Genomic DNA, 27,650 nt, shown 5'->3' with positions numbered 1-27,650 from the left:
TTCTCACTTCATCCCTGAACTTCCTGACCCATAAGATACAGCCTGCTCCGCTTATCAGTATTTCTTCCCCACCCGCCCCCATTCCTTGCAGGCTTATTTTTAACTTCCTTCTAGAGCTAGCTGCCCCAAGTTTTACAGAAAATGGTATTCTGTCAGCACTTTCCAGTCAGAAAAAAAAAAAAACCACACACCAAAAAAAGAGTAAAGTAAGTAGTAAGTAGTAAAGAAATAAAGTAGTGAACACACACTGCCCACCCCCCCAACCCCCTTGAACTTTCTAGTCCAGCAGATTTTACTAACGGGTTAGCTCTGCCTTACGAACCCTGCAGCAATGTACACACTCCACCTCGGCTCGCCCGTACAAACAACTCTTTGTAAGGGTGTTGGCACCTAATGAAGGTAACTTCCACCCTTCAAGAAAAGCCCTGTTCCTATGAACTCTCCAAGCTAGCAGCCTCCCCTCCTCTCTCCTCTCCCTCTTGAAAATATCCTTCTTACAGTCAAAAACGTGCATCAGATGTTTTCATCTCATCGTGCCCCTCTTGCCAGGATGCAGAACTCCGAGACTGCTTGAGCCGCCACGTGTTGGAGCACCTTCTCCAGCACAGAACAGTTGCTTTTGGTTTGTTGTGGTGGGAATCCTGCAGCACCATTTCTCCTAAAAGACAGCACGTACCTTCCCACTCCGCCAGGCTCCTTTCCAGTGCCGCACCCACGTTCCCGATCTGCAGCCCTGGCAGACAGCGTGTTTGTTGACTTCATTGTCATTGTGGGGCTGTTGATTCTTCATGAGCACTCTTCAGGCGCACTTACCTCTTTCCGATGTTGGTGTAAATCCACAGTCCTTTCCTCTAGCTTTTGCATTACCAATTAGCTATGAACAATTTAGGGCAGAATTAAAAGGCTCATTGCCAAGAGATCAGCCAAGCTGAGAAACACCTTCCTGGCATAAGCAGTGAAGGCAAACCTTACATTTTTCTTACTTTTTCAAGATTACTTCCTGTATTTATGAGAGTGATGATGCGACATACTGCGTGGGATAACAACGAACTGGAGTTGATGACCCCCGGTGATTCCCTTCTGCCCTACTGCCCTCATGTGAATACCAAAACCAGCACAAGTTCCTCTCTGCCTGTCCCTGCATTCACCCTGAGGTATCTGTGTAGCAGTCACAAGCCCTCCAGCCTTCATTTCACAAGGCTGACCCAGCCTAGCTCTTCTCATCTCTTCCCAGTCACTTGGGGCACCACTTGCTCCCTGCCATGGAAGTGAGGTGATCTCACATCTTCCCATCACTGGTGTGAGGAGCTTCTGGGGTAATTTTTCTGCATCCAGGGACCGCAAGCACGGTTTAACAGAGTATCCTTCAAGAACATATTCTGTGAATTGAGGGAAAATCTTTGTCTCACAACACTAAAGAGCAACCTGTAACAGCGCTGCCCAGAAATTCCACATTTCCTGCTGCAACAGACTTAAGTGTTGCTAGAATGGAAATGGTGAATTATGTAGGTTAAAAGCTTGGACACATACAAAACAACTTTATGAGAAAGATTCAATTCCACAGAAAAGCAGGCATGGAAGAGCACGACCCAGACCACCGATTAACAGGAGTGGAAGAGTTCAGGAAAAAAATTCCTCATAATTTCCTCCCCTCAGCCCCAAACACACCCAGCTGTTTATAAAAACAAACAAACAAACAAACAAAACTTTGCAATGATCGATGAAGCACATGGTGAACGTAAATTTCTGATCAACGTGCAAGAAAACAAAACCGAGATATAGAATTAAAGGACGGTGCAACTGATATTCACATCTTGTTAGACAAGAACAAAAGAGTTTGGGGCTCTTCTTAGGGCTCAGTAGCAGCAGGCAGCCGTACACCCTCCAGGAGCAATCGTGCCTCAGTGTTCTGTCACTGTGCTGTTTGTATTGGTGAAGATCTGGTGAGGAGGACCAGAGGAGGCCAGGAGGTACCACCAGGACACACAGCATTGAAACGGAAACGAGGAGAAAGCAGGCATCAGAATTTCCACCGATCTCCAAGGGGAACTGAGTGCTGCTATTGCAGAAGAGTCAACACATACTTAATTCATGGAATTTCAGTACAAGAATCACATAACCAGGTGTAAAAATCTTCAAATGTAATTTATTAAGACATTCAGCTATGTCTGTCAGTCTACATCCAAATGTACTACTAAAAATAAAATAGTATCACATTTCACATTAGGAATACTGACTTTGAAAAACACTTGAGTCAAGCCTATCGTATAAATAAGTGACTAATTTCTCCTCATATCAAAATTCACATAAAAAAATTGCCTGCCCCCTACTCCCACCTATTCCCCCACCCCAGTCCCTAGTTCTACTTGAAGCCATGATGCATGTAAAAATTTAAGTATGGACATGTCCTTGTCAAAGAAAAAAGGTGCAAACCTATTAACAGCTTTAAAAGTGGCATTTGCGGAGTCTGATCATACACAATAATGTACTCATTCCCAAAGTGCAAATATCGCCAGAGTTTAATACTGTTTTAATTCAGCTGCAAGAATTAAACATTGCACAGCACAGTACTGCAAGGCCTCTATCTGTGCCCTAAAACTCATCCCACTTTCCTCCTGCACCTGGTAGCAGAGGTCAAAGTGTTCATTAGAGCTTTAGTTTACTTCATGCAGCCCAAACTGTGCCCTTTTTAGCAAAAGTTTCATATACATCAAAATATTGAAGACTCCGTCATAAAAGTCAAGAGTCACTATAGATTACATGAATTCAAATGCAATTGCCCCACCAAGTACACCCAAAGCATACACATGACGTATTAAGAGTGCTTCCATCTTCTAGTACAATCACTGCTGTTACATCTTTGATTTTTGCTAACGTGCCATTAAAAAAAAAAAAAAAAAAAAATTAAAAAAAAAAAAATATCTGTCAGCAACCAAAGCTGCACCTCATTCAGAGACTCCCAACCCACTGCATTTGACGCCCCTCAGGGACCCCGGGACATGGCTTGTATGCGACACCCTTTTCTTGACCAAAACAAAAGCTAGCGTTCTGTCCATCTGTCTATGGCCTCTCACAGACCTCTCGTTCCTCTTATCCCTCACCTACGTCTTGAAAACACTCATTTCACTGCAATTTATTTCCAGACATCCTTCCTATGCCCACAGTTCAGAGAGCTTCTGGAGTCATCTCTACTACATCTCACTGGAGTTACCACTACCAAGCGGCCCACAAGAATCAGCACGGGAGATTACATTTTGACCAGCATTAACAGCTAAACTTCTTTCACAGCTGTGGAAGGATAGGTTTTCTTCTGAGTCAAACTTGGATCTCTGAAATGCGTTTGTTCTCGCGTTATCCTTCGTCACCTTAGACCCGGACACAAACCCTCGAGTCTTGAGCAGGGCACCCCTCTGGGGCTGCAATTAGTTCCGCAGCACAAGCTGCTCCCTGGCTGGCCTCACACGGGCTTGGCTCACTGTCCGCGCTTTGAGACCCCTCCACCTCAGCAGAGGCCTCCAGGCCGCCCTGTCCATCAGCAACCTGTCCGTCGCTCTCGCTAGAGCTGTCTTTCGTATTTGGCCCATTGTCATGTTCAACACCAGGGGGCTCAGCTGCATCTCCAGGTCTGGTGTTTTGCTCTGCAGGAGGATTTGGCTGTTGAACCGGCTCCGGTCCCAGTCCCGGTAGCTGCGAAGGGCTCTTAAGTTGGCAGTGGCACAGGGGGCAGGTTTCTTGCACATACAACCATTTCTTAAGACAACCCGCATGAAAAAAATGGCTACATGGCGTGATTACAGCAGTTTTCATATCCTGAAAGACACAAAAAAAAGGGAAAGATCAGATTATTTGTAATCCCATTCTTCTGCTCTCACCTCACACATCCAGTGGGGCCACTAGCCACAGCAGAGACAGAAGCAGACCACAGGCAAGTAAGAGAAGGTTCCTTCCTTCACATCAACGAGCCTCCGCATTCGAATACACACACAATTCAAACACAGGCTAGGTCTGGCTGTTTATATTACAGGGATTAGAAATTAGGCAAAAAGCTTTGTTTATAAAGTATTATAACACTTAAATACAAGCTTTTGCAGGATGAGTGTTATAGGATTAGTTGGCTTAAGAAACAGTCATGCAAATCCAAACCAGCACACTTACAGATACCACACGTAAATCAGAAATGAAGTAACACCCTAACTCTGTCAGCTGAGACCTGTGTATTACTAATCCGGTATTTCAAATGCTGTCGTTCAACCTGGCACCAGTAGTTTTATTCTTCAAAGAATTTGTATCAAGTTTGGAGTCAATCCAATTGCACTCCAACCGCACAGTACTAACCTCAGAGTGGTTCATTCACTTCATATCTAGGTACAATTTCTGTCCAAAAGAGCTAGAGGTGTGATAGAGCTATTATTTTCAACATTAATTTCTAAGCTCCTTACATCTGCTGGCTTACATTAGAAAGACCCTTAACCTTTAGATAATTACGTTTCTGTTACAAAACTGCCATTGCGCATGAAGTGGAAGTAGCGATGTCTGCAGAAATTGAGCTGCTTCTATGGAATAACGGCAAATCAGCTACTGAGCGCACATGGTCATACAGTAACAAAATCTGCCACTAACGAAGAAAGGGCACTTTCGCTGTTACTGCTGAGACCAGCTCAACCCAAACACGAGCGGTTTCAAAGAAGCTCAAAGATACAGTTTGTTGTGTAACTGAAGGAAAAAGAATGAAAGTTTAAACACATTCAAACTCTCTCTTTATTCATAAAAACTATCTTGGCGATGGCACTGCAAATCAATTCACACAAAGCAGAAAACAGGTTAATTCCAGTAACTTACCAAGCACAATATTACTCATGGAACACAATTCAAGTAACTTATTTTACCAGTTGCAGACTGAACTTGACAATCTGGAGTTATTTCAGTTCAAGTCAATCTTTTGAAATTTCCACTCTTACCTGGTAGCAGATGGCACAGATATCATTGTGTTGCTCCAACTGCTCTTTTGTGGCAACGGGCAGTGATTTTATCTTATTCACAGCGTCTCTGCGGAGAAGGAAGCTTTTCCATCCCAGCTGGGCCCGCAACCACACATTGTAATAGGAGTGAATGAAGATGATCACAGAACCCATCACAGTCCATTCACCAAAGATCGTTTCCGAGACACCGTACGCCACCACGCAGAGAGCGACGAGGAATTCCAGCAGCCGGTACGTGCCATTTACATAATAAATCACATCATCCATATTTTCTACTGGTTCTTTTCTAAACTCCTCCACCATAAACAAAACATAAATGAAGAGTGTCCCAAGCACCTGCAACACAGTGCAAGACCACGAGCTCAGCATTCAATTCTGAACTGGAGCTTAAGTCACTCAGCATTGCCCATCGAGCTCTGTACCTCTGTCCATCAGACAGAGGGCAGGCAAGCCCAAAAGTACCAAAGTCGTTGCTGAATTTCAAGACAAATCAAAGTCACTCTTTCCTGCAAAGCATTTAAGCTTCTTCCCAAGTACTTCCCCTTCTGCACTTTCCCGAGTCCAGCACAGAGCTGGGTTCATTAAACAAAAGTGCTGAGCATCATGAGGGGTGATTTTATGAATTTAAGAATAGCAAAAAAGTTCTAGCAGATACTCACAGTACAAAATATTTCCTGTATTTACACTACCGTGTTTTGAACACCAAATTGCTTTCAAAGAGCCATAGCTAAGCAACAATAATAAACAAGTACTCTGGGAAAAAACCCTCTATGATAGTTACACCCTCAAAAGCCTTCTGGCTTTACAATTTGCAATAAACTTCCATGCCATGTGTTCTCAGCCCACCCCTAGGAGCTCCTTAAGCTCAGGTACAGGATAAAGAAAGAGATTTTATATCAGATCTTGTACTTCTGCTCTTCTATCATCCCTGTTCTTTTCTCAGCATTTATTTCCCCCCCTAGAGTAACAGGATCACAGTTCAGGCGCAGTAACTACCCTACTCTTACCTGAAGAGAGGTTAGAATACTGCTGGAGATAATGATTAATAGCCAGAAATCCATGTGGAAAAACTGACAGATCATGTAGGCCATGTACGCGGGGAAGATGAGTAAGAACAAACAGAGGCTGACTGCTCGGAAGTGCTTCCACAGACTCCTGCAAACAACACAATAGGTTTTTATTTTTTAAGTCATATGTGAGTGTCAGAATAGGATAGGCTGACTGCTGGAAGTAGGCAGTTAGATGTTTGCTCAAGGCTTTAACTTGTTGAAAGAGTTTCTATTTTACTTGGCCACAGTCTCATTCCCAGCATGCACGTCTACAACATGTAGAGTAGGAAAAGTTCCCTCTCACTTGACCTTTGCTGTTTTCAATACAAAGACAAAGATCATGGGCAAAAATTCACCTACAGTAATTGTCGTAATGGGTCAAGTCAATGGTTGGACAAATTAAGTACCTGAGATACTGAATGCTTCAGGTCAAAGTCCATTAAAATAAAGAAAATTATTAAATATGCAGGTACCTGTACACTGTTCTATATAAACAGAACTATCCCAGATTATATACTTACGACAACTCTATGTCTTTTTGCTAATATGCATGAGGCAACGGTGTTTCCTTTCATCACCATATTTAATCACGCTGCCTTTAGAAGTATATTCCCCAATTCAGGGATTACAAAAAAAAAGAAATGTAGCAGGATTTGAACATTCATCTCTGCCAGTCCTCACTCTGCTCCTATCATTTACTTCTTCCTAATCTCCTCCCCAACCTAAACACACCATCAATCTTTTTACATCTGTGAAAGCTTTCAGAATATCTCCAGTTATTTACTGTACTATCTCTATGTGTTCCTTAGGTTGTACTTTAAGGTCATTTAGCTCTGGAAATGAGGTACAGAAAAAGTTAAAGTACTGGAGGGACAGGACAGCAGCAGCAGAAGAAACAGAAGAAAGCAGTCTGAAGAAACATCAGAACGCTACTGTGAGGTCTGCAATTCTATGTCTGTGAGTGAGGGAGAAAGGGAAAGCTGAAGTGGAATTTAGCCTGATCCTAGTTGATATAGGACTGCCTGGGAGATTTGGCAGAAGAGTTAAAACTTGCTATTACCACAGATTGCTTGTTTAAGCCAGGCAGATGCTCACGTCCTGGCTCTACTCTCCCTTTCCCTCTGTCAGTGTTCTCGCAGTTAACATTGCTGCAGGCAGAACATGCTGGCTACAAGTAGCCTCTAAGCTAAACAAATGCTCTATACATAAATAAACTTTCTCTTTCATTTCTTCACTTACAGGTTACAGAAAGGGAAAAGACACAAGAAATTAACAAAGACACAAACAGATTAATACAAGAAACCAGATACTAATACAGCTGTTCAAAACACAAACTCAACAGCAATCCCACGTGATCAAAACATCTGGTACACTAAAGCAAGCCTTCCACCTCTTATTTTCTGCCAGCAAACTCTAGCACTTTGGGACCACAGGCTCACAAAAAGAAAGTAGGTTTTACAATATCTAGCACAAGGTCACTCTAGAAACTTCCAATCCTCAACAGCTGAGACCACTGCATTAGAGGGAAACTTACCCAGCTGCGGAGGAGGTTAAGCAAAACCATTCTGCAAATCCACACAACGGAGCGTGGGTGGGGAGAGCACAGGCACTGGAGTCCTGGATTTGCTTAACACACACCACAGTGCACGGACACCCTGAACACTGTAGTACTCAGAGTGGGCAGCCAGCAGCTGCAGGACAGCATGGTCTGCCCCAGGCTGGATGGACGCTGTTCAGAGCAGGTGATCAAAGTCACCCCCGCTTGCCAGCACACAGCACGGTCAAAACTATTACTGTGTGCCCTTGAGGGAGCAGGATAGGGAAGGAAAAACTAGAGAATTTAGACTAGAAAACAAATTTGCATACAGAAAAGACAGGGTAACTTTACAAGCTATAAAAAACCCAAATCAGGCCATCCATTGCTAGTTTATCACCTCCTAAAACAGCATTGAGTAACTTTCAGCTTAGGAAATCAGTCTCTTACTTGTCCCTTGAGGCTCCCAATGCCAAGACAATGGGATCAGCAATTTCCAGCATGGACTGAAGTATGGATGCCACCACAATGAAAAGAATAATACTGAGCAGGAACGCCCGATGCACAACTTGGAGCTCAATCAAACCTGTCTGCACAGCCAGGATGAGGAGCGTGACTCCTTCAGTCATTCCCCTGCAGATCAACACAGTCAAGAGAACAAACAATCACATCCTTCTGTGTGTCAATGTTGGTTCAAAAATACATCTAGAAACGCCAGGAGATAAGCTGTCTGTTTTTGTCGTAACCCTTCACATGTCACTGTTTTTAGCCTTTACTGATGTTCCTGCTAAGGCTTTAACCACAGAGGAATGTTTTCAGAAATGCTGAAGCGTTGGGGGTTAGGAACTAGCAGATTTCAGAACCCCACTCCTGACTAACAGCCTGTGGGCTACATCCAGCCCAGCAGACACCACCCAGTGATAGAGTCCCCCCAAGCACCAAGCATTTTAAGGACCCATGTTGTGTCTTAAAGAGGAGGAACCCAGCACCCTCAGTGTTGCCTACACAAGCCTGACACAGCCCTGCTATGTCTACACCCGGGCACCAGTCAGTCTCATTCCTAGATCACCATGAAGACCCTCTCCACTTGTTTTATTTCCACATCACCATCCTCCTGTCTGCCCTTTGGCCCCGGAGAAACATCCTTGATTCAACACCCCACCCAGTGCCCAGTTTAGGCAAATCAGCAATTTCGATGTTTTCCAGCTTATCCTCTCTGTACCTACACCAAGTACACTTCTTTTTGGCCTGGAATCTCGGACTGAACTTAATACCTTCAAGGAGCATAACTTAGCACCAGCATTTGACACTGTAAAATACAGATCATCAGAACTGCATGCTTCCCCAAAAGATGCTTTTATGTAGACTACTCCTCGGTAACCCCAATTTATACCATGTTTACTTCCACATCTTGGAACACAAAATGTAAAACATTCTTTTGCACATGGTCTGAACTTTCTGTAGAATTAAGGGCTGGAATAACCGAGAGGTAGTGTCACACCTAGGACCCCAATTTCATATTAGACAAGTTGGGACAAGTGTTGAGAAAAGGCCGTTTCTATATTTTGGCTATTTCCCATAGTAATTCACAGGCAAATCATACAACACTGTGTTTTAAGCTCCACAGATTAGTAATGTTTCACACAAAACTACAGGGAGGAAATGGGAATATGAAGTGTTTATATTACCCAAGCATATGAAAATTTTCCAGTGACTCATGAAAATTGAAGCACTAAGACAATCAAACTGTGCAATTATAAATCCCAACTAACAGCCCTGAATTTGTTACAGAAATGAACCATCTCCCAAGAACTCTGTGACAAGCTGTATTTTCACCTCAAATCTTTCCAATGCGCACATAGGCTGGCATACAAAACAGCCTGCCAAGAATACCCAAGAGTTCATAAGTTAAAAAAATTGCAGTGCAACCCATCTATTTCTATATAAATCCCTTTTTAGACCCGAGGCACTTACCTGTTCATAGCAGGATCATTCATGAACGCTCGGTAACCCTGCAAGTAAAACTTGCAGAGAGTCAGAACTCCCAAAGCAACAAAAGAGACTGTGAAGACCAAGCCCAGCAATGAGTATGGAGTGCTACAGCATTCAGCAATACTGGGAGGAGAGAGGGGGGAAAACAGAAACAGAAAAGTCTGTTAATTAAAAACAGTGTGATGAGCTCTCCCCTTGTCATGTTAACTGTGCAAGCTGGTTTAAAAGCAAAACTGGATTGGTTTAATGAAAATATTAAAAGCTCTACAGCTCTACATTCTATAGGAATCCTCTATAAAAAGAAAAAGATGAGAGGTGTTCTGTTACTTCTTTCAGAGACACAACTTCATCTCAGCTCCATACCTAACGCTGCTGTCAGGCTGGAGCTGGGGCTGTGCTGTGGTATCTCTCCGGTCCCTTCCCAGCGCTGTGCCACACGGTGGCACTGTCCTGCCTGCGTAGGGCTCTCATCGCCAAAAGTCAGTGACAGCCACAGTGCACTCAGGCTACTACTCACCGACATTTCAGCCAGCTACCAAAAACACAGATTCACTAAGCCACTTGCCACTCACACCCACAATAGTGCAAATAAACATCAAACTGATAAATACTACTGGGAGACCAGGAGCTGTTTGGGTAGCGTTCACGCCAGGTTCAAGTAGGCAACATCTGTCTTTCAAACGGCTGAGCCAGAAGCAGCAAAACAAGACAGTGAAGAACATTCCCCCTGAGCAGGCTTCTTCCTCTCTTTTGCTACAGCAGTGAAGTCCCAAAGATTGAGACCCCAGAATACATTTGATGATGCTGAGAACAGCTGCATTATTTCAGCTCCCTCACCTTAGGGCTGCTTTTCTGCTGGTCCTGGCACTGCAATATTTGGAGCAGCCTAAGCCTCAGAGCGTCCTTCAGCTTCTGAAACCGCGCTGTCAGAGCAAGGGGAGCGCAGTGCACCAGATGACCTAACACTCAGCAAAGAACCAGCTGTCAGACAGGGATTACACATCTGGAAATCCTCACATACATAATCCAAGGTAATACATTGACAGCTCCATTCATTTTATTAAAAAAAAAAAAATATTAAAAATTTTTGCTTGATCACCAGGACAGTAGCCTGTGACACTATGTTCCAAAATGTCACACTAATTAACCAGCTGAAAAGCGAACTAGTCCAGCACTCTGAGAAAACAAAAGAGTTCTGAGGAAGCACATGCTTCAAAAATAAACAAAGCTCATCCAAGAGACATTTACTTTGTCTCTTTTATTGACTACTTTAACCGGAAATCTCCTTTGAAAGCAGCAGAAAACGTTGATGTGTTTACATACACTATTTGCAGTGTTTCTGGAAAGCCTTCCAATTCTGCCTGTTTACCAAGCCCGGCAGTGCTGAAAAAGCTTTTAAATGCTCCTGCTGGTCAAGAACTGCGAAGCACAGTATTTAAAGCAGCTGCTTCTGTAGGATATTTGAGGAACTAAGTTTTGCTTCAAAATAAATTATCAGAGATCAAGAATCCTGGCTTTTCTGCCTGATGCACAATGTCTTTTTGTCAGAGTGATTTTAATATCCTCCTTAAACTTACTTCCAGGTGATCTACTATGTAAGGATCCCAGAGGAGCTTAGGAGCTCGAAGAGAAGCCTGGGGAGCTTTCAGTGTTATGTTTTTGTGTCAAGCACAAGTCTATGAATTGTCCCAAAGAGCTAAACTCTTCAAGACTTCCCAAAAATCACAGCAGTTACATGCCTATGGAAAAGATTTTGAGAGGAACAAGGACAACGAAAGGTGCACAACAGTTTTTAAAGAGCAAACATGCAAGAGCTTCAGTGTGGTGAAAAACAGACCTATGCTACTTTTAAAGAAAGGAGCAGAGCTATTTGGGTTGTTTGTTTTTTTTTCCCCCCCAATACATGAATTGAGATGTACTGAACGAAACTATATGGACTCAAACAATCAAAATTCATTTTTCATCATACTGATCAAGTTGAGCTGTGAAACTCCTTGCCTTGGCATCTTTCAAATGACACAAGTGTACACGGCTTCAAAGGCAGAAAGCACAAACTGATGGAAGAAAAGTCTTTTGAGAGTTACTGACTACATTTTAAACACACCCAGCTAAAGCAGCCTGACAGCCGAAGTTGGATGTCGGACTGAATGAGCAGTAGGAAGTGTCCTGTTTGCGAAGGTACGGGTGGGTGTCTTTCCAGGCACTCAATTACCGCCACTGCTGGGAACTGGATCCTAGGCTAGATCAATATTTGGTTTGGCCCAGTACAACCACTCTGACACTTACGAAAATTGGACACAGCTATTCTGCACACCCCACTTGCTCTCACTCGGATTCCAGCTACACTATTTTAAACTATCATTACACTTAAAGGGCACAGATGCAGAAGTCACCTTCTGTCATGTAAGAGCACACGTTTTCTTCCACTTTGTTAAAGAGTCAGCACTACATTATTAACTGGCCTGACAGGGTATTTCGGCTCCATCCTAAGGGGTAAGAGGCTGTTAGTTGTACTACCCGAGCTTGTGTTTTTAAGATCAATAAAAGTTGATTATTTTTCTACTGTGACAGAGCAAACAGTGAGAACATTTACGTAGCTTTTCAGAATTTTTGCGATTGCAGGAAGAACTTCACAGAGATCAGTTGGTATTCATTCCCTCATGGATCAAGCCCATGCAAGTCTGCAAAGGAAGCTCCCTGTTTCGCCATGAATAGGGGAAATCTAACAACGTGAGTGTAGGAATAAACTCAACTTATTTACTAGGAAAAAGATAGCTTCCTCCACCTGTACTGACTGCTGAACTCAGCTGTAATAAAATTAGAATTGCAGCAGAGATGAACAGGATGAAAAACTTCAGACATCAGTGGTTTGGTTGAGAACCAGGTAACACAGTCAGTGCTTTTCCATAATGCAGTCTGACACTGTAAGCAATGACAATACTATATGCAATAAAACCCCTGGCATTTCTCCTCAGTCATAATTAATTTTGAGAGCTTACACTATGATATATACACACAGAGGCATGAAAAAGCTAAGCAGTTGGCAAGTCTGATTGGAAAACTGTAGTGATCAGTGAGTTACTAAAGCAAGTTGCTACCCAAACAGCAGAACTAATGACGTATGGTCTCTGAAGAACATGTCCTATGTTACCTGTGTGTTTAGACACTCTTGCCTCTCTTCTCATCCCAGTATTACACTAATTTGCCTAACTCGCCCTTCCACAGCACACTCAGTTCCTCTGCCCTACACTCCTGCTCCCTTTCGTACGCTGTAATTTCTAGTTAAACACCCAGCAAAAGCACATAGGCTGCAGCCAGAAGAATCCCTCAAACACTGCCTTTCTCTCAGTAAGAGCACTAACACAGGCCTCTCTCCTTTATCTTAAAAGCAGTTTTTAGAAAGCTTTTAGGAATGTGGTATCTTTAGGTTCTTTACGCTCTGCCAAATTAACCACTGAGCTCAAAAGTTACTTTGGGAGCTGAGTACTTCTGCTGCTTGAATGAACTGAAGAATGTGTCCCACACCAGAAAGATGGAACGTGACACACAGGGCTCAGAAAGCAACACAAGCATGAATAAGATATCAGCTAGACAGACTACAACTAAAATATCTCAGACTTAAAACCAATTTGTATACTGAAAACAACTTCTGGACCAAAGCTCTAATTATAGTTATTCCCTCATCAGAAGAATATTTTACTTTCTGTGGGAATTCTCTCACATTTCCACTAACGCTGTCTGTTCTGAATAGGATCCATGCCTCTGAAGGAGAAGCTTAACAGGGTTTACACACACGGTCACTGTGATTAGGACAAGTATTTGTTGGGCATCCAAATGCAATAAACACTATCCACATATCTAGTTTCTAAAAGAGCACACACATTCATTTCAGAGATTGTCAAACCAGAAAACCAATTTTTTGCAGACAAGTTAATTACCTTGTCAAGAAGAGGAAGAGGAGCCTCTCTCTTGAGGCAGGCTGGTCCCGTGTGCTGAAATAGGAATAGATCTGAAGAGCAAATAAGACAAGCCAGAACACCATGAAAAGAACTGGGACAACCAGCTGGTTCCACAGCGACATCCCCAGAGCCAGGAGACCATACACCTCCACCACCTGGGCAAGACAGAGGAAAATACAGCTTGTTATTGCTTCACAGCACGTGTGATTTGGTAACAACTCAGCCACAAGGAAGCTGAGGATAATGCACACGGTATTTGCCATCCCAAAGGAAAAGAGAAGGTACATCAAACTGCAGGCTGACAAAGGAAGAGCCCAGGTTCAGCACTGACGTATTACCAGCTGATCCTCTGTTTGACTTGAAGCAGGGACAGGAACCTGACCATGCAGCAAATCATCAGAGCAGCTGAATGCCCCTTCCTGCTGCCTGCAGCCTGCTCACAGCCAGAGGGGCAAGGACACATGCCTCCGATTCACGGACAACCCACTCAAATCTCATTGCCCAGCTTAAGCGATGGCAGTGTTGTTTTCTCTGTAGCTACTGCCAAGTCACTGCACACACTGGAAACTGAAATATGGGCCACATCACTTCAGCACAGTAAATCTGCTTTGCTGATCTGGTTTTAAGGAAAAACTTAATACCTCAGACATTTTATGTTTAAGTATCTCAGAAAGAACAACTTCTGACTCCTCCTAATCCAACAAGTGTTTCAAAATTCATGCTTAAGAGTTATTTTAGAATACTCTGAAGCTCAAATTACTTCTTTTGTATCGCGAAGACTAAGTTACAAAGCAGTCATTTCCAAGAAGTTGGAATTTCATATAGCTGGACTTAGTAGAAAAGGTCAAGAGAAAATCAGTCATAACTACTATTTCCTCATCATCTGCTTCCCACAATGACATACAATCTGTAATGGCTAGCAAATTTTAGCAAATGCTAATAAAAAGTTGCCTACTTAGTCTGTCACAACAAGCACGAGGGACGTTACGTCCATGGGACCTGCTGCACTGTCTACTGTGGCTGACAGACAAACAAAACGCTGCTGGCAGGGACACAGCGCCAAGCTCCCGCTTTTAGCTGTGCTCACAGACTTGTGAAGGAAGTGCATCTGCCCTCAGGAGACTCCCTTGGCCTGGGACCAACCCAAGCAATCCTGTGCAGCTCCTGGCAGAGTACTCCACCACATCGGAAGAGGGTCATGCTACACTCATAATGGAGATTCATAACCGTGAGGTATTTCTGGCATCTTCTGCTGCAAGTAGGCAGCCAAGGTTCTGGACCTCCTTCTAAACTACAGCATCAGCCACAGTCCGAAATATACACAGCTGCCTTTGCCCACCTTTGAGGGCTGTCTCCCCACGGTGCCGCAGTCAGGACACACTCCTGGTGTTTAACATCCCAATATTCACTAAGTTTTGCCACTAATATCAAAGTAGCAATCAAATCCAGACTAAAATAGTAGTAAACTCACAAACACCAGGATGAAGACATCATTGAAAACTAACAACTAAACAAACTTATAGCAATGGAGATACAAGCAGGACAACATACAAGACAAAACAGCAATATCTTCCTCTGGAATGAGCACACAAAGCTTGATTTGTGGGGGATTAGCAGCCAGTTACATGAACACACTATGAGCCAATGTTTTTGCCTATGCTTCTGAAACACAACAGAAAAGAGCAGCAAGCTCTTTAAAAGCAAAAATAAATAATGTGAGGTGTGATGTTTCCGTACCACTAACAAAGTGTCTTTTCAACTAAAGATACATCAGATATGAAAGCGTTAACAAAATGGATACAGGTCGGATCAGTCTTGTCTGTTCTGTTAACACTTTTGCTAAGAGGTCTCAGCAACGCTACTGTTCTAAAGAAAATACTACAGACCTTCCAGATCACTGTCTGCGAGTTACAAATCATTGACTCTAAGTCAGTGATTATTACAGTCAAAATCAACTCTGGTGTTTCTCTCAATTTTACACAACTGTAATTACAATTGCTCTTCATACAGAAGGCATTTCTTGAAATGAACAGCTACTACAACTAACGCATGGGGATTACCTTGCTCACTTAATGAGACTGTAAATAAATTCCATTCTGCCACAATCCTGTCTTTTAGCCTGGATTTGGGAAGGACTACGCAAAGCCCAAGCAAAGTGGACATGCTAGCGGGCCAGCAGCATCACTCAGGCTAATGTCTTAGCTGCCTACCCACAGAAATTATAAGCTACCATATATGAAAGAAAGAAGATGCTATGGGTAGGAACACATTTAGTTGCTAAGAAAGCATGAGCTAACACACAACCAGTTCTACAGAAGACAGTCAAAGTATTTTATTTCTTTCCTGCCAAGGAAAATAAAATAAATGTAAAAAATACATCCTCTGTCTTACCTGGACAAGCTCTCTGTATGCCGATTTCGCCAAGTTATAGGGCACCAGAAGATTTGATGCCAGAAAGTAGAGAACTTCCAAACCAGTGAAAATCATGGCAAATTTGTTGATGATGACGATGGTTTCCAGAGGGACCAGGCAGAGCCGTGCCAGCAGAGGGAGCATGTGAGCAGAGAACAGCCAGATCTGCTTTGTTTTCATGACGCAGGAGCAGAGCGTACACACCACCAGCTGACCTGGAAACGAGACAGGCTTTTATCATCCAGCCGATTATCCCCTTCAGGTAAAACGTCTTTTCATACGTTATCTTTCCATAACACAGTTACTAACATCGAGCATATTATGACAGCTCTAAGTAGGACATATCTGTTACGAAACCAGGCTCCTCCACGTCTTTTGCTGGGTCACAGAAGTTGCCATTTTCAAACTGCAGGCTTTCACTTTACAGATCAGTGAGATGTAAACCCAGAACACGTGCAGAATCATACTCGGATTAACATGAACTCCCAGGAACAAATAATGCAGAGGATAACCAAACAAGTCATCCCTCTTTTTCCTTAACATCCCCAGCTCACCTGAAATCCCATCAGTATCTGTACACACAGCAGCAGCTTTTCTGAAGCCCAGCTATACTACTGCTTCATCCTGATCCACGCAAAAAAAAAAGTAATCAGAGGTCCCAAATGGCTTTAAGAGCAACAATATTTACACTGTCGAGAGGAATTACTGACCAAGAAGAGCAACAGGAGAACAGCCAGGTCAGCAGCTGAGACTTCAATGATTTCATAACGCCCTGAGGCAGTCGCCCAAAATTATCACTGAAGCTTTCAAGTGACAGGTAATTAACAACTACATTCTCTTTCACAGTTGGCAGGGACACAAGCACAAGCACATCTCTCCTACACAGCAGGAGATTTGGAGGGTGGTATTTCTAGAGCAGACCACTCCAGCACGACTGCTCCCACTGGAGTCATTGGGGTTTGTGCTCTTCATCTCAGAGGAAACAGAACGGGATGAAATGCACATTGCCTGGATAAAACAATTCTCACTCATTGTTTTGCAGTAAGGAAAAAGCTTATTGTGTATTATTTAAAAGCAGAACCTTGTTCAGCATCTACATCAGCTTACATGCTAAAACCACAACAGGTGGTACTAAACTCAAGTGTTTATGCGCTGTTTTGGAGCTACCTCCACTAACATTTGCATTTCACAACTCTTCCCGGAATCAGGAGTTCGCCTTTGCAAAAACACAGAGTAACAAAACCAAGGCCGTTAACATCTCTAGGTCAGCGCTGACTCTGGGTGGTCACACAAGCTTCCAGACCTTGCCAGCCCTTCTGGGTGGGCTGGGGAGGGAAGCTGTGAGAGGAGAAATCGCAGCACCAGGGTTTTGCTTTCATTCTGCCTAACTTCCCCACCTGAGGAAAGGACTTCTGCTTTCAAAATAACTTCAGCCAAGCTGAAAGCAATCACTAAAATCACCTAACCATACAAAGTTCTTCCTTCACACCATCCTCTTTCAAGTCTAAGTCCTCTTGTCAATTTGCCAGAATTATTTCCGAATTAGGAGAAGCACCCTTGCTCTCAGCAAGATGCTATCAGCATACAGGGTCTTGGAAGCTTCAGGGAAAGTTACCCTACTCATCTTTTTAGAAGTTCAACAGACTCCATCTCTGAAGCATTCTCCCTCTGCTTTGTTGTTCTCTGCCCACACGCAGGTTGCTACAACCCTATTTAAGACACCACCAGCACACTGCTGTGCTGTAATATCCAGGAGCCCGGCACAGTCAGCTTGCGAGGATTTCTGCGACTCGCGGTAACTAAGGCAACCCAGCTTCCCACACAAAGGGATACAAATACCAGCATCCAATATGTTCTTCAGGATTTAGTAAGAATGTCGTCATCTAAAATAAAATATTGCGACAACATCATGCTAAACAATCCAGCGCTCTTTGGGATTACTCTGGAGCTCTCCAACCACAGAAGAAGACCTCAAAATTCAGTCTCATCCCTGCTAAACACTCTGACCCTCCCACCTTTTAAATTTAAATACCTATCAAAAATTACTTGTCATGGAAAGAAGAGCTGTACATCAAAGGAAATACACGGAGCACTTTCGCTGGAAGCCTCATCTCCTTCCTGAAGTCTGCACTTTGTCAATTCTCTACCCCTTCAGGAAGGGCCTGAAAATGTCTCCAATGGAGCTTTCAGTGACTGGTACTTCCTATTTCAAACTGGGGTAGCAGCACCTTAGCTCAGGACAGACAATCTCTCTGCAGTAAATCATAGTTTATCTCCAAGTGGGGCTGTGCACCGCCCGTCATCACACATAAACAGTGGGATCAGTCAGAGGAAATTAGTTTGTATCTCATATCAAATCATAAAAAGGCTTTAACACTCTAGCTATCTGCTAAGACTAGCAAATCCAGGTGAATGTTTGCACTCTAAACTTAAACGCCATGAACTGAAAACTGCCAGACAGAGCTAACGAACCCGACGGCTGGAATCCTGCCGCAGGACACCAGGCTCCTCTGCTGGGGAATGAGGCAAATAAGGAAGAAATCTATTGCCTCAAGTTCCTGCCCATTCTTTTCCCTTCCCCAAACCTCCACAAATACATTAAACATTGATGACAGGTAGCCAAAGCCTCCCAAGCTTGTAAGCGAATCGAAAATGTGCAACAAGAAAGCCTATGTGGTACAGCCACTGTTTAAGCCCCTTTTGAGTAGGAAACTGTCTTTATTTCATTCCCTATTTTAAAAAGCTGACATTAACAAAGCCCCTGGCTATGTCATTAACTGCTACCTGAAAAACAAGACACCCTAACGTTTATATATAATCTCATTACTGTGCACTAAGAAAAAGTCTTCATGGTAGTATTGCTTCCAAAACCATGCAGCTCTGTAACACTCACAGCTGACATGCTCACAGGGTGCACACTCATCCAAGGGTCACTCTTCAAAGACATTCATTTCTTCCACCCAGAACTTTGGAACATATTAGTAACCCTAGTCAACAGTCATGAGACTGAATTAGAAGGGAAGAAATACCTATGAGAGCCCATTCAAAAAGCACGAATGAACAAAAGCATTTACAAAGATTAAATTTGTGAACCAGCTGGCGTACTGTACATCATCCCCTTAATTCTGACTAGAACCTTTAGGAACCAGAGATGCACCAGAAGCACGGTTATTCCCCCATGCGCCTGCCTCAGTGCCTCTGTCAGCAGTGCTGCAGCACAACTGGCAAAACCTGTGAGGAGAAGGAGCAGGGCACCTGTACACTCATTCTGCTGTGAAGATGACACAGTTCAGCGCAGTATTCTCCTGAGATATGGCAGATTGCACTGGATAAATACCTTCGTATGCAACAAATCTGAGAGAGTATTTCGTATTTATACAAAGCACTGTCAAGCCTCATAGCCCACTTTCACAGGTCTTCCCCAAAGAAGACCGCTTGCCATTCAGAAGACTAAAATCACACGTTCAAGTTGGCTTTAAAAGAACAGGGGCAATGAATAATGGGGATATCAAGTACGTTAACGTACACACATTGGCTAATATAGTCAAGCACCTACTTCTGAAAAACAATTACAACAAAAGGACACTTTAGTCTGACACCAGTACAATCCGAAACTGTATTGCATAAAAACACTATTATCTTTTTCTTACTTATTTTTAATCCATATTAAAACGTGGATGAAGCATAGAAAGCTTGACTCTCGGTTTAGATTCTACCTAAGCATTACTGAATGACACAATGCCTCTTCCTGCCCAGGCCTGCCTGCTGCTTTGTGAAGCTCTCTGACGGATTCTGCTTTATCATGGGACTCTACATTGAGAGATTCAAAGGACTAATTACAAACATTTTCTCACAGAAACACACTAAAGGCTTTAGTTGTACTTTGGTATCTTTCGACAAGACAGCAAAAACTAGAAATTCAGAAGAGAGAAGAAATGATATCTAAAGAAGATTTCCCTTCCTTGAAAAATACCAATGCTATTTCTATTTAAAAATATTAAAAGCAAAGACAAATGCCACATTTGAAAGTAAGGATGCATGCAAACAGGAGATATCTGCATTCTGGTGGACCTAACATACTGTAAAGAAGTAAATCCATTTAAATCTGCCAGTAGCAGCTGCAAGTAAACAGAAAGCAGCTGAGTTTTGCCAACAGCACATGGCTGACTGAATCTGTCAATAATCTGATGAAAACCATAGATCTTAGTGAAAGGAATTAAGGAACAGTTTTCTTTCAAGCTTGTCTCAGGCTTAATTTTAAAATACACATGGTGTGTGTGTATTCCAGTATCCTCTCAGTAGAGCATATGGTGTGGCGTAGTAACCTTAACGTTGAATTTATTCTCTTCCAGTCAAAGTTCAAAGGGTAAGAGAACAGCCAAGAAAGTCCAATTCTTCAGGGTTTATTTGGGAATTTTTTTTTTAGGTAGAGAAGTCATCCCTGCCAATAATCAAACATACTCTAAATGTAGTTTTGACTTGGCACTCTTTAACTCTTAAATTACAAATACCTCCGGGACCCTGTTAAAATACTTTCATTAACAAAAGCACTACAAATACACATTACAATTGAAATTTCTACAGTATTTGCCACTCAAAGATTATTACAGACAATCCAGTCCTTCTGACTCAGAGTCCAAGCCTGAGAAGAATATAGGGGCATAGCATGACTAACAGACCTAGAAAATACTTCAAAGCTGCAAGTATAGGAGCACTGGTAAATCAGTGGCATAGAAAAAGCCAGGCAAAATATACCTAGCCTGCCATCCTCTTGCATATTAACAAGAACCACAGCTACTAAAAGTGATAAGAGAAATTTGAAACCAAGAGGTAAAACGTGCATAGGTTTCAATTAAGAGAATTAGGCAGAGCTCTCTCCTGCATCGCAAATATTTAAAGCACTTACCTACTAAAGCAGTCATGAAACGATTCATAGAGAGAGGTTCCAAGTACATTGGCCCTTCATATCCTGATTCCAATTCACTCCTCACATAATCCCTAAAAAAGTAAAACCACAAACTATTAAGATCCATCTGATCAGACAAGCAGCAACTTAATTCATTCCACACATATGTAACTTCAGTGTATGTTACAATCAATTAAATACATTTTTAAAAAGCAATGTTAACACTACTGTTACAGCAGCCTCACTGATGTAAGGATTTAACTGAGGCATTACTTAAGCCAGAGAAGTATTATCTGTAATTAGACTCACTGGCATACCTGTAAAAATCCTTCGGGACATCCAAGCTGTTCTTCAGAGCCTGGCCTGAAACTGCTTATTGACAAAGCCTCTTAAGTACCATTCCATTTTTAAGTATCCTTAAGTAGTGCTCTCCCTAATAATTTCTTTTCCCACCAGCTCCACATGAAAAAAAAAAGAATTGAAAGCTTGACAGAGAGGTCTTCTAATGCAATGGTTATCATATTTGGCACCTAACAGTCTCTTTGCATTGAATTTAAAAATAGGTATGAAGGAAAAGTGACAGTCATGGACTAGAGTCAGGAACAGAGTTGCTTCATAATCCTTTTATCCAGCACAATTTAAAAGTTTGGCTCTGTCCTGGGAAACCTGGGGGACTAACTGAATACCCCCAAACTGACAGATCACTATTGACAGGTACGATAAGTCTGAAAAATCTAAAAGGATATTTGTAATTTATCTCAGAAAAGGTTGGCTAGGAGAGTAGGCTCAGGCAAACAAAGAAGGTAAGAACCTGAGAAGACTGGACATTTTTCTGCTGCTGGTGATTATCCACGAGTTCTGCCTTCAGGCAGGCTAACGTACGTAACGGCAACGTAACTCAGATACGAACGTCACGCTAAGAGCAAGCACTCTGCACTTTCAGAAGCCGATCCCAGAACGGCACAGCAGTAACTTCCCAGTGGCTCCTTAATCCCCTGCCATGAGACAGCACGCAACACATGACCCTCAGCGTCCAGATCTCCAGCCCCTTGTTCTGCCTTGCCCTGCAACCCTTCCGTCTCCACGCCCAGGACGGCTGCTGCTCCACCCTTGCTGTGACACCACCAGCTAATCCTGCGCTGGTATCTGGCCAGTCCCTCACGGCTGGCTGCAGCACATCCAGGGAATCCCAGACAGACCAGACACACTTGATCTGACCCCGCACGGAGCCAGCGGGGCCTGTTCGCTCCAGGGGCACGGCACTTCATTTATTACATCTTTATTTTTATCAGCGAAGCAAGCCACACTTGCTGGGAACAGAGGCAGTGAAAGCAAGGCAAACAGTTCCAGAAACTGAAACCAAGACAAGAATTGCTCTTTTTATTTCAGTGCAGAAAAACATGCAACTCCATGCTACTGGAAGCACTCACTTCTCCCTGGAAATGTGGAAATGCACCCTTCTTCCCGTATTAGCTTGCTACTCCAAGCTGAGGTATTCACATTTCCATTTGCAAAAAAAAATCTCTGGAATTCAAGACATAAATCTCAAAGTACTAAAACAAACACTTCAAAGCCTGTTCTTCAGAGCTGACAACCCTGCCTACTCACTGCGGTTTTTCAAGTGTCAGAGTAGACGTGAGGTATGTTGAAATGGTTCTGTAGACTGTAACCAATAATTAAAGACACACGAGCATTGGAAAGGCACCCAAGATCACTGATTCCAGAGAGAACTTTCCCCCTCATGTTATCAAGGTATAGCTAAGCACAAGGGTTTTTTCCACCTTCCAACATCCGCATGGATGTAATCTTTGGGACGATGTTGCGTATTTTTATCTATTTTGTATAAACCTGCAGAGAGCACTTTCTGAAAGCATTAGCAGCACCAACAGGATAACCCATCAGAGTTTTAAAGGGAGAAAAAAATAACACCGTTTGCAACATGCTGAAGATTGCTTTTTGCATTAGCAATGTCATGTTCCATCCTCAAATTTAGGGTGAAAACACTGCCTATTTCTGAACTGAAGGAAAGCAGCGAAGACATCAAGTTTCTCCTGTATGTTAGGTTACAAAATCATCCAGGATACCAACTGTAGCAAGATGGCCTTACACAACTCAGCTAAGACAGACCAACAAAGCTGCATTTACAGTTGCTGCTTCAACACCAGGAACGTGCCTGGAGATGACCCAAATTCCTTCAAGCCACATTTCTTGCCATTGTCTGTCTGATTCAGTCATCTGCACAGAGCTCTGCGCTTGACTTCATTCTCTAAGTAACTCTGATTAACTGAGTTTTAGGCCTACCAGCTTGAAGGAGGACGTTTTAATATCTCCTAAATTTTTTAAACAGTATTTGTAGATGATGTCTGAATAAGGAAAGTCAAAGCAATGATTCTCTTATTACCAGCACAAACACAAGGATCTTTTGGCACAAAACGCCTCGAACAGCTGCAGTGCCATACAAGATGCTGAGAAGAGCAAGTGCCTGCACTCAATTTTGATCAATTAAAGCTGTATTAAGCTGCAGCTTTTACATTTGAGAATTGTGCACTTTATTGTGGCAATGTAAGAAAACAAGAATGCTAAAATCATTATTTACCAGTTAATGAAATGACTGAAACTGCATTATTACTTCAAAAAATAGGATATAAGAATAAAGCTCAGATCAGATTGCCTGCTGTTCATTCTGTAGATGCACTCCCAGCCTCATTTAATCAAACTGCTGGACTGTGAACATGCACTCACCGACAGCCATAACAAGGTAAAGAGACACAGTGCTTCACACATGACCATTTTTTATTACTGAAAGTGCAGAAAGGTCTTCTGTTATTAAAAATATGCTTTATAGCTGACTGACATAAGGCACAGCAGTTATCTGACCTAATTGACTCATACTGCTGACACTTACTTTGGCTGATTAATCTCCGCCGTCAGCCTCAAACACACACACTCATAGGTTTTAGATGTCTACAGACAACCTTAAAATTAAGTGTATTTTAAGATTATCCATAAGAAACATTTCAGTCTCTTGCCCTTCCACCCCTACCAAGCTCTGCGAGGCTCAACACTTCGAATACAATCATACAAAACTGCCAAACGTGAAATAAGATAATGGCATAGATTCCTTTTTTTTAAAATCATTAACAGTATGTTTAATTGAATCATTTCTTTTCTGTACTACTGCATCATTTATTTTCCAAAGTTTTATTGCTGGAAATGGGGAAAAGAAACATGAACCTTTTAAGCAAGATATTTGTGCAGCTACCTATAAAATAAAACCAGCATCCTTTTTCCTTGCCAGGAGCAGCAGGATTTGGGTTTTTAATGTCGATTTCTCCTTTTTCCATGAACAGATGGTGTATTACCTCCACCCAAATTGCCAGGTTAACATGCTACATAGAGATGTAGCATCTCCTTGGACTCTCCAAGAGTTCACACACATCAGTCAACCAGTCTTTACACATTAAGGTAATTCTCAATCTTGCAGGTAAGCAAACAAACGCACACATAAGTAGTTAGGTGACCTGTCAAGGTCACATAGATCTGGAAGTCTGAAGTTAGAGCTTAACTATAAAATTCAGATCTTCTTATTCCCAGACTTGCAGCTAAACCGCAAGCTATTTCTGGGGTGGAAAAAAAAGCTGTAGTCTTTCAACAGCTCAGAATTTCCAGGACACTGCAGAGTCAAGTGCCAGCTGATTCTTGTCTTGTTCTATAATTTGCATTAACCAAACTGGCTTCAATACGAGACCTCTTCATCCATCTTAAATAGCATCCCAACTGGTAGTGCATGCAAGCAATTCAGTGAAAGTTTTCAGCTCTAAGCTGAATTATTAAGAAAAAACACTCAGGAACAGTCTGCACGTGCGACTCCTGCACGGCTCGTGATGATCAGTCTGCTAAACAGAAACATCAGCTGGAATTCAACAGCTTTGGCAATAAAAGGAATAGCTCCACTAACATTGCATTTGTGTGTTACACTTTACTATTTTCAATAAGAAAACTAACAGGATTCAAAAATTATTCTGAAAAGCTAATGGAAGTGTCACTCCCCACACGCACAAAGGCTGCTGAGAGCCCCTTGCACGCTGCTTCCTTCCAAAGCAAGGCAGTCTGATACCGAGGGAACGGGTAAGCTCACTCGAAGTGTTAGCAACTACATTTGCTTTGCAAACTAGCTAGGGAATACTGTTGGACTATTTGAATCCAAGACATCTTTTAATTAAATACTTTTTTTTTGTGCCAGTTGATGCAAGATTTAATTAAAGTCTTTATTAACTCACTCCAGAAGCATCAAATAGAGAAAGCTCAGTAGGAATACGCTGAACAGTGCAAGCAATGGTTATCTAACATGTTTCAATGAAGCCTGTAAAGTCTCAAACCTCAGGAAGCAACAGAAGTCACAATTCAAATTACATAGAAACACAAGCAAAAAAAAAGATATTAAAATGAAACACCGTGGTATCCCTTAATCCATCACCCAAAATCCACACGATCTTCCTTTTGCAAGATTTAAAGATCCAGAATAGCATAAAGATCTCTAGCTGTAAATGTTCAAGACCAAAGCCCTGCATCTGATGGGTAGCTTTATTTAGTAGCTTTATTTTTATTTCAACACAAGTTCTTAAATAATGTTTAGGTTGCTTTTTCTAATAAGCAATCCTTCAACCCTATTAAGAAACACCCACAAACTGTATCTATAAAAACTCAGCACTCCTCTGAGGGCAATAAAAAAAATCCTCTTTCCTTCCTACCAAGGAAACAAGAGGCTGTAATTCCTCTCTTGCACCCTCATCCATCCAGGAAATCATTAACTGCAACTCTGACAGCCACAACAGTGACATGTCAAGTCACCACAAAACCTTCATTAACACTCTCCTGAACTGCAATATACTGAGTCAGAGAGATTGCAGCAAACGCTTTGGAACAACCATTTTGATGCAGAAATAACAAACGTATCACTTCACTTAAATCAATCAAAAGTACATTTTTAAATGCTTCCCATCAGCAGGCACCAAAAGAAATCAGGCTCAAGTCCATATTTTCAAGACTTCCCATGTAAAGCCATTAATGTGATGGCACTCTGGTTCCAATTAAACTCCTGGACAGCGTGACAGTTTACATTGGCGTTCAACAGACTCAGCTGGAGCCACACAAACGAAGCTGATCAATTCTGCCTTGTCCCAATCAAGAGTCCTTCACCCTCTTGCTCTGCATTTCAGATCCAAAATGCCTTTGTTTCTTTTCATTGTAAAAGGTATTACATAAACAAAGATTAATTTGTTCGTAAATTCCATTATTACTTCACTTTCACCATCTTCCATATCTCTATTTTCCCTCCCACCGTAGGTGCCAGGAAACTAAAATTAATGTCCTGCCTGCTTTGTAGAATGCTCCAGTGTTGAAAGCACGTTAGCTGAGCCATTGAGTAATGCAGATTACTACATTAGAGGCCACATTTAGTCCTGTGGTAAGCGTTTTCTCTCCTCAGAGTAACGGACATTACAATATACAGAACTGTAGCTCAAAATTCCTTTTAAGTCAATGAAAATACACCAGAACTACCTGACCGCATATTTAATACTGTAAACTTTTTCAAGACAAAGAACAGCAAGATGCATTTAGGTGTCTGCCACAGAAAAAAGGCCTCCACAAAACCAGATCTACCCCATTTACAGATATTAACAAAACATCAGCCATTTTTCTAATTCCTAAACCAAGCTAAGAAAATTAATCCATTTATTCTTACCTCGAAATTTGGTGCCCAGCATAAAGCAGCAGTGCAGTCAAAAAGTACAGGTAAAGCTGAACCAGGTGTTGTCTTGGTAAAGTTAGGAGCACAACACTCAAGATGTAACCTGTAATAAAAAGCAGAGGTTGACATTTAAAAAAATATAATCCTCAGTTTCTTAATATGAATTAACACTCAAGTTATTCAGATCTCTTTAACCACCTTTGCTTTTATTTGAGTTTAAAATCACTGTACCTACATTTTCCTCTCATCAAAACACAAAGCACACTTCTCTGGGTTTTTTTTCCCCACATGAACATACATAAATAGCTCTACCAGCTCCTGTAAGATCACACCTAGATGTCAAGAAGTGGTTCAACAAGACCTAACTAACATAACCTACGTAACAAACAGAAAACAGCCCTAAGTCTCCCTCTTCTTGCAAGTGAAAGCAAGTTTCAGTGTCGCAGGGAAAAAAGCCTATTCATCCAAAAAAACTCAAGTCAATTGATGTAAAAAAAAAAATCCTTTTCTTCAAGCAAAGGACATACAGAACACCTCTGCCTGCCGATCAGCATTACATATTTGAATTCTTCCACTGTGTCTTCATGGTTTAAATACACTTCGCATGCCTACCATTTGAGATGGGGACACACAGGCTGTTCTCCATACCAGTAATACTAAAGCACATTCAAGCTATCAGCGTAACATAAATCAAGGACAAGATTGGCACCGCCTAGAATTTATAAGCATTTACACTGGCAGCTCCTTCACTTCTCGTTAGCATTTAGTAAGACTGTGGGAAAAGACCCAATGCAGATACAGCTTTATTCTTTGGGACCACAGCCTGGCTGCTCCGCAGCCTCTCCAACAAGCAGAACACTGCTCCTTTTCTTCATACCTGCTCTCATTAGGATACTTAAATAAAGCAGTTCTTTGAAGTCCACTTCATAACTGGGTGGTACATGCACATCCTCTTCTCCTTCCCAGACAGACTCTGTAGGTCAAAAACTCAGCGCATGGTGCCCTTACTAATCTTTATTTCGGAGCTCTCCATCACAACACAGAGCACTCATTCTCTTTCGGAAGGT

General features: G+C 42.2%; 1 protein-coding gene across 2 annotated transcripts in view; it reads right to left on the bottom strand.

Moving 5' to 3' along the window:
* Positions 1–2,126: 2,126 nt before the first annotated feature.
* RNF145 (ring finger protein 145) overlaps positions 2,127–27,650 on the bottom strand; it is a 44,915-nt gene continuing 19,391 nt past the window's right edge. Inside the window, exons 3-11 of one of the 2 annotated variants that reach the window (XM_086758813.1) lie at positions 26,578–26,686; positions 20,832–20,923; positions 15,905–16,140; positions 13,493–13,668; positions 9,537–9,677; positions 8,013–8,195; positions 5,987–6,134; positions 4,959–5,315; positions 2,127–3,810 (exon numbers count right to left, since the gene is read on the bottom strand). In XM_086758813.1, the coding sequence (XP_086614939.1) occupies positions 3,367–3,810; positions 4,959–5,315; positions 5,987–6,134; positions 8,013–8,195; positions 9,537–9,677; positions 13,493–13,668; positions 15,905–16,140; positions 20,832–20,923; positions 26,578–26,686 (1,886 nt within the window). In that variant the 3' untranslated portion in view covers positions 2,127–3,366. The remainder of the gene's footprint in view (positions 3,811–4,958; positions 5,316–5,986; positions 6,135–8,012; positions 8,196–9,536; positions 9,678–13,492; positions 13,669–15,904; positions 16,141–20,831; positions 20,924–26,577; positions 26,687–27,650) is intronic. The other variant, XM_086758814.1, reaches the window with a different exon arrangement.

The sequence above is a fragment of the Chlamydotis macqueenii genome, chromosome 14, assembly GCF_036417535.1.
Source record: "Chlamydotis macqueenii isolate bChlMac1 chromosome 14, bChlMac1.mat, whole genome shotgun sequence".
NCBI classification, from domain to species: Eukaryota; Metazoa; Chordata; class Aves; order Otidiformes; family Otididae; genus Chlamydotis; species Chlamydotis macqueenii.
The sequence above is the reverse complement of the archived record's forward strand: the minus strand, read 5'-3'. Positions and strand labels throughout refer to the sequence as shown.